The 8,025-nt window shown below is 40.3% G+C and overlaps 1 protein-coding gene across 1 annotated transcript in view; it reads right to left on the bottom strand.

Annotated features, from left to right (window-relative positions):
* The window catches only part of hace1 (HECT domain and ankyrin repeat containing E3 ubiquitin protein ligase 1), an 84,769-nt gene that overhangs the window by 55,546 nt on the left and 21,198 nt on the right, over positions 1-8,025 (bottom strand). The window contains exons 13-14 of the mRNA XM_020614814.1: positions 4,229-4,297; positions 3,959-4,046 (exon numbers count right to left, since the gene is read on the bottom strand). Coding sequence (XP_020470470.1) covers positions 3,959-4,046; positions 4,229-4,297 — 157 coding nt within the window. The remainder of the gene's footprint in view (positions 1-3,958; positions 4,047-4,228; positions 4,298-8,025) is intronic.

The following is an 8,025-nucleotide window of genomic DNA, read 5'->3' as shown; positions in this document are numbered from 1 at the left end:
GTCAATATGGGGTGCTGTGTGTACATTAATGAGGAAAAAAATGAACTTAAATGATTTTAGCATATGGCTGCAATATAACAAAGAGTGAAAAATTTTAAGGGGGTCTGAATACTTTCCGTACCCACTGTATATGCCACCATTACACATCACTAACTTTGTGTCTCCTCTCTCCCGTAGCGTGTCCTCTCTCTCTCCTTGTACCTTTCTGCAGGTTGCCCTGGCTCTGGAGCTTTATGTTTCTGATGAGCAGTTACTGGCCACATCTACCTGACCAGTGTTTGATTGTTTGTTGTGTCTTGTTGCTTTTCTTCTTTTCTCTCTCCTCTATCCACTCACCCCAACTGGTCAAGGCAGAAGGTTGCCCACCAAGAGCCGGGGTCTGTCGGAGGTTTCTTCCGTTAAAGGGAGTTTTTCCTCCCCACTGTCACCAAGTGCTTGCTCAAGGGGGATTTGTTGGGTTTTCCCTCTGTAATAATAGCGATAACAGTAAGGTGTAGGCAACCCGCGGCTCTGGAGCCGCATGCGGCTCTTCAGCCTCCTTGCTGTGGCTCTCTCCGGGGAGACATGCTGAAACGCTTCGCTGCTTGTCTGGAACATGTGAAAACCTTCTTGGAAAGCAAAGGCCTCAGCTATCCCGAACTGGGAGACCTCGATTGGCTGGAAAAGTTTTATTTCATGGTAGATAAGACAAGTCACTTAAGCGCGCTTTCCCAGGGAAAGGGAAGCATGGCCCTGCAGTTGCTGGAGGATGTTCTGGTGTTTGAGCGCAAGATGACAGCATTTGCCAGAGATGTACAAAGAGGTACGTTCTCTCTCTTCCCCTCCCTGAGAGAGTTCAAAGAAGAGAATAATCACATAAATTGTGATTATTTACAAATTGCAATTATGGCAATGCAAGCTGCATTTGGAGTAAGATTCATCAGAAAGGAACAAAACACTCTGTCTTTCCCTGTCACACCGCTGGACATCGACCCATCTCTGCTGAACATATCCACATTCACAGAGATAAGTCAGCCTGATCTTGAAATTGAACTGGCTGACATAACGGATAAAGACTTATGGGTATCCAAGTTCAAAAGACTGACAGCGGATCTTGAAGAATTCGCCCGTCAGAAGGCCAATCTCGCTAAACAGCACAAATGGAATGATATTGAAAACCTCCCCAAACCCGACAAACTTGTTTTTGAAACATGGAGTGCCATTCCCGACACGAATATTTTAATATTAAAACAATAGCTACAGTGTTTGTTGGTTGCACTGTTAATCACTCAAAAGGCCAATTAAAAGTTAGCTACTGGTGCTGTACAATACACTGATCAGCCATAACATTATGACCACTGAGAAAGAAACCTGAAGAGGATGAGAGCACACTGAAATGGACTTGTCAAAAAATTTAATGTTTGTTTACTTTTTTTAAAACTGCAACTATATGTTTTTTTTTTATATTAAAGTGGGCTACGTTTAATTTGAACTTTTACACAAATATGGGAAGGACTCAAAAAGTAGTTCAGTGTTTAATGAATTTCAAAGTAGGCCTACACATGCACATTGCACTTCTGTTTGTTGTATTCTGTTGTTGTAACAGGTGAAATTATAAAAAGATTAAAATTTTTTAAAGTTTATAAGCTGTGTTATGTTTTGTGGCTCCAGACTATTTTTCTTTAGTGGAAGAGGGGGCAAAATGGCTCTTTTGATAGTAAAGGTTGCCGACCCCTCTAGACCTTACTCTGTAAAGTGTCCTGAGATGACTTTTGTTGTGATTTGGCACTGTATAAATAAAAATTGATTTGATTTGATTTCCAGTATGTTAACACTCTGCCAAATGTTCAAACTCACACGACTTTTGAAGGGGATGCGAGGTAACACACTAATTGGATAATTGCATGTTATGCCCAGAACACACCCCTGCTTTAATGAGGAGATCAAGTACAGCCCTTTTGCTGCTCGGACAGGCACTTGAACAGTTTTGCCTCATTGTCAAATTACCAAAATAAACATGGATACACCCAAACAGAACTTGTGCCAATACAACTTGATCAGATGCCGTGGATCCTTGAAATAGGGCCCTTGGAATGTCCTCTGCTGCTGTTGTTGCTCTCCTCCATGACTATTTCATAGATGCAATAAGAAAAATGGGATCCCAGACTCAAAGATGGTGCCCAGTCACTTGGAATGGGAATTGCTCACCTGGCACAGAAGCCCAAAGATTTCTGTAGCTTCCTGGTTTGCTTACATTCTGTGTGGCCCACTACATGTGCATATGTTTCTCCACTTCCCTTCACCTGTACAGCCCTGCTTGGCCCATAGGATTTACACTGCAATGGTGTCACAATTTAAAACCCAATTTTCTAGGCTCTGGACAGGTTTTGAGTGTAAAACCTTCATGGATTAGTAAGAGTATTAGTATTACTGTTGTTAGTATTAGTAAAAGTAATTGAACTGGTTTGCAGTTTGAGGTGCCCTGTCAACAGTTTTACAGACACTTCTTTTATCTTTGTTGTCTATGGAGAAAATGTTTTTGGGGGCTGAAAAATTGACTTAACAGCTGCACCCAGCTTTAATAATCAGTCTGTGAGGGGCCAACACTGAATGATGGTGACAGGCGATATGCACATGTACAAACAAGTGAGATGTGTAAAAAAAAAAAAAAAAAAAAAACAAGTCAAAAATGGAATATGAATTGGATCTAGGAACACATACACAAGTGGCCCAGATCTGATTTGGAAAACAGTGAATTTGTTCAGACATCTATGAAAAGGGTCACTTGGAGGAAAAATTTAAAAAAATATAACTTGCTTCAACAGGTAATGTGAACATAGCCTAAGTTGGACCCAAATGGACTAATTTTTACTTCTGACCTGACCCTAAGTGATCAAACTGTGTGGCTGGCATGGACAACCAGAATTAAGGTTCATTAAAATACTTGCTTTTTACTAAATTAAATTAAAATGTTGCCAAAAATAGCAGACAGATTAATAGATAATGTAAAACAGTTATTAGTTGTAGTGCTGCAGGGGGATGCTAGAAATACAGAGTGGCAAAAACAAACAAACAAAAGAAATTATGGCCTCGCTTAATATTTGTCTTTATTTACAGCTCTACCTGAGAGCGAGCCTATCCAAATCCGGCGATGACAGATTTGTCCTGAGTCCTGAGCTTGAGACCATCTCAGAACTCCTGACTCATTCAACTGTTGCCCAAAGAGGCTTCAAACCAGAACTTCTCTCCTCCTGGCCATGTGGAAGCTCCAAAGCTAATGGCTAACTCCTGCTAACAGCTAAGTGCACTCTGGCTAACTGATGTCTCATGAAAACCGTAATTAGCTATTAGTTACCAAATTAAAATCTATAACTTATAGCAATTGACAGTTATTTTGCCTCTCCATATTTGTGATTAAACCCCAGAATTTAGATCTAGAATCTAGCTTAAATTCTGACCAGAACAACTATCTTCCACCATTGCTAACAACAGACAGTTTGGTCATTCATTCATCAGAGCATTCACAAATGTACCATTTGAATCACGTGTTTCCTCCCAATCATTTCCCCTGTCTACATATTGTAAATAAATTTATTTAGCTTATAACTGGCTTCTTTAAGTCATTTTTGGGCTACTTCTGTTTCCAGTAAATGGGTCCCTTGAACTTTTAGGATTCATTATTTTCAGACTTAGACTGATTTAATTACTCTAATTATTTAATAGTTTGGAGGAACTATAACTATCTTGTGCTGTAATCTAATAAGGTATTTGAATTTTAAATATTAATATTCCTTTTCATAAGTGTAGTCATTTCCGCTACAAAACGTTTTAGTACTATAAGTTATATAAGTTACACTTTGTGACCACATTGGTTACTCTTTATACTTTTTGCTCAATAAAGGAGCCCATATTTTCCAAAAAATGCTTCCAAAATGTGTTTTCCTCAAAACATTTAATAAAAGAATTTAGCTTGTCTTACCTGGCCCTTAATAATATGCATGAAGCGTGACATTAATTCTGGACACTCCAGCAGGAAATGGAAGTGGTTAAAGATGATCTTTGGATTCCTGATGAAGAGGGAGACGAGAGATGAACAGAGAAAGAAACAACACAGCAAAAAGTGACTGAACAAATGAAAAAGTGGAAATAAATTAAGAGCAAAGAAGGTGCAGGCTTGTTGATTTGATACCTTGTCTCTAAGTACTGTAAGAGGAGGCTGATGTGTTGGCAAAGGGCTACACTTACTTACCTGGTTACAAAACACTTGAGAACCTCATCATGCTTGCAGACAAACTCTATGAAGCGAGGGGACGTCATTCTGGGCAAGGAAAGAGGGAAATGAAGATTGAAGAAGACAGAGGAAGAAAGGAAAAGAATTCAATAACAGCAACATCCTAGAAGCAATATCTGTTTCACAGTTAGATGGCTAATTTCTATCTGAGATGGCAAAATCTCTTCAATGAGAATGATGGGTCATAAAAGAAGAAATCTCTCATCCCTTATGCTGATGGACTGCAAGTTATAACAGGCAAGTACAACAAAGAAAGACAGCTCATTTCAACAAATGTGTCAATAACAGGCCTCTACTGGCATTTAATTAAGCATCTTTAATGATCTAATTACACATAATTATTAACCTGGAGAAGGGCTGATACAAAGAGAGAAATGTTGGAAGAAACTGGAGGTAGCTGAAGCAAGGCTGGTCACATTGTGAACTATAGGGAGGCATGTGATCTCTCCCAAATTCATTCAAATTCAAAAAGCCTAAACATCCACCCAGAGTCATAAAGAAATATGTTCAAAGACAAGAAGAACACAGAGTCCTGCAGCAGATGGTTTGACCCTCAATTCAGCATCATGGAGTCAGTCTGGGATTACATGAAAAGACAGAAGGCACTCAGACAGCCTGAATTCACAGGAGAATGGTGGTACCATCTCCACGATGGTGGAATGACCTTCCTGCCAAGAACTTTGAAAAACTGTGTGCAGGTATACTGAAGAGAGCTAGTGTGTTTTAAAGAAAAAGGCTAGTCACAGCAAATACTGACTTTTCTTTTTGCTGCACTTTGTAACAACTTAGTTTCATCAGTAGGTTTGATATAGTAATGTGGTAGATTACATGATTTTTGTAGTATCAAGGGCATAGTTTTGCCTATGGACCGCAGGGACATGTCCCTACCAATATTTTGGGAGAGCAGAAATGTTCCTATCAATATTTGAGCACAGCAGGGACCGTCTACAACAGGGGTGGGCAAACCTGGTCCTCAAGTGTCACTGCCATTCCCACTGCTGATTACCTGGATCAGGAGTGTTCAGTCGATCAGAAGCTGGAAGACACCAATTCACTTTGTCCTTCCTCATTCCATGGCATCTTAGATGAGGACCAGGATTGCCTACCCCTGGTCTGCAAAGTGCAACACTGAAAAGAGAGAGGCCTACTACAAAAATATTCAATAACTTTATTCTTAACCAGTATAGTGTCACCAAAATCACTTCACACATTAATAGCCAGCTGATGACTGCACAACAACACTTACTTTGAAAAAATATGCTTTGGTTTAGTTTTGGTGAATTTTTATTGGAAAAATAGTCAATAACTTCACTGTTAGACAGCAGTGTCACCAAAATCACTCATAATTATGGACAGGCTAGAAATTCCATAATACATGTAGGAAGCAGCATCAGGCAGATGAGTGAAGAGGTGCATCTTCAGTGTATCAGGTGAGGCTGTAATGAGGGGGTGGGGGGACCTTGCTGTTAAACAAACCCTCTATAATGTCCAGAATATTCCCAGTGCACAACAAAGACAAAATGTAGTTTCCCCCCCACTGTATTATACAGACACTATGTACAAGACAACCACCACCAGTCCTACAAACCCAGAATCACTCCCTCAGTTCAACAACAAGATTCCCTTAAATCCAATATACACACACACACACACACACACAGACACCTGAGTCTTTTGCACTGCAAGCTTCTGCCAATAGCTGATACGTGGGGCAAGCATCAGGGCCCACCAAAAATACATGGAGTGATCCTCCTGTCTGATTATCCAACTTTGTAAAGTTTTCTTCGTCTCCATAAGCTGATTTACCTCCCGTACAATGCCAACTGGTGAAGACTGCTCCCAGGTTTGAACAATGAGTTAGCGGTGTTCAGCTGTCCAAATTCCGGCAGGGAAAAGATGGAATGTCTGATGGTGAAAGGATTGGGATGACTGCTGGAGACTGTCGACTGGAGGGTGCGGTGGATAAGAGAGGAAAGATAAACGTAGCTTACACAAACTTGATTACAGTGGTCAGATAGTGAATCAGTTTTCACCAAGGACTTCCAGGATTAAATGCCACCCCCCACACACACACACTCCCACACACAAAAAACATAAGAAAAGAGCAGTCCTTGTCCTTACAGCAGTTCATTTCATAGATCCTCCTCCCACTCAGATCATTTTGGTGCTCAGAGGAAAGCAGGGATTCTGCTCGGGTGTTGGTTGCACAAAGGAGCACAAAAGTCTCTACCTACGTCCATCCTCTGAGCCAGTGAAGACACAGTGGATATTGTATATTTATTGGGGAAATGTTCCTAATGATATCTCTAACATGTTGTATGTTATGTGCCAACACTAATAATTTCATGTCAGAATGCTTTCTCCATGAGGGTCAGTGATTTACAACACTGGATTTACTTCCAGTGAAAAAAGTTTAAGGTCTCCCAGATTATGAAAAAAACATTTATCCTAACTAAAGGTTGAAGTGTAACCAGCAAACAATAGTGACGTGTGACATATTCTTGGTAACACTGGATAAGAATAAAGTTATTGAATATTATTGTAGGCCTCTCTCTTTTCAGTGTTGCACTTTGTAGACAGTCCCTGTGCACTCACCTCACAGCCAGCTGCACATTGAGACCAATGTTATTTGTCTGGAGCAGGGGAGGGCTCATTTTGATAAAAATGAGTTGTCTACACTACTGTGAAACAAAGAGGTTCCATTTATATTTTAGCAATGTTTCGCTATCGACCTGGAAACTTTGAATCCACGAATGTCTTTCCTACTTTACCAGAGTCGGCCACTATAACATACTGATGTCAGCACTCTGACTGACAGCTGTCACCTCTTCTGTGTATGGGAGAAAATATGACATTTGTGAGTAAAGTGAGCTTTAGATCACCCCCACCCTTTCAGTAGGTCAAACACATCATAATGATATAATATGACTTCACTCGAAAGATGATGTGCATGTTGTTTGCACAAATATTACTAGGGACATTTCTGTCATCCAAAAATACTGGTAGAGACATGTCCCTACCGTCCAAAACTGTGCAAAACTATGCCTTTAGCAAGGTCATTTGTAGTGTTTTACTGGTAAGCTTTCTAACATCAAAGTTTGTCAGACCACTTTCTGACTGGCACCCCAGCTATATAAACCAGAAAACCACCACAAGCCACACTTAATTAGTTATTTATAGGAAGTAGTAGCTGCTGTAGTAGGAGTAACAGAAGTAGGTATGAGTGGTGATGGTAGCAGTGGCAATCTGTATACTAGGGCTACTTGTAGTAATTTGTCAAATGAATGCAGACTATCCATAGAGGTTTATACAACTGAAGCAAATATATGTCCTTGCAGTCTCATGGACACACTGAGCTGCACAGATTAATGCAAGACAACTACCAACAGGACAGAAACTCAGACTGTCTACAGAAGACACATCTCAGCTGTGTTTTTCAGTCTCCCACTTCGCATGAACATACAGCATGTGCATCTGTTTTAATCACTACAGCTGCAAAGACAGCTTGAGTTGCACCCAATAGTGACCAGCACACATACAGTAGCTAGGTGATTTTTTAGCTACAAGCACTGCCAAAATGCATCTTAGACAACTGTAGTACTATGGCTGAACATTTCTGATGTGACACTGACCAAAGTTCCTTCCCTATTTTCACAACATAACCAATATAAACACAATACTGGACTGCTCAGGTGGAAATAGAACTCATGAAATACTACAGAGACAGCAGCAGTAGCAAAAGGAAAGAGGTAAGA

This window comes from Monopterus albus, unplaced genomic scaffold, assembly GCF_001952655.1.
Source record: "Monopterus albus unplaced genomic scaffold, M_albus_1.0 scaffold151.1, whole genome shotgun sequence".
In the NCBI taxonomy this organism is placed as follows: domain Eukaryota; kingdom Metazoa; phylum Chordata; class Actinopteri; order Synbranchiformes; family Synbranchidae; genus Monopterus; species Monopterus albus.
This window is presented reverse-complemented; position numbering and strand designations above follow the sequence as displayed.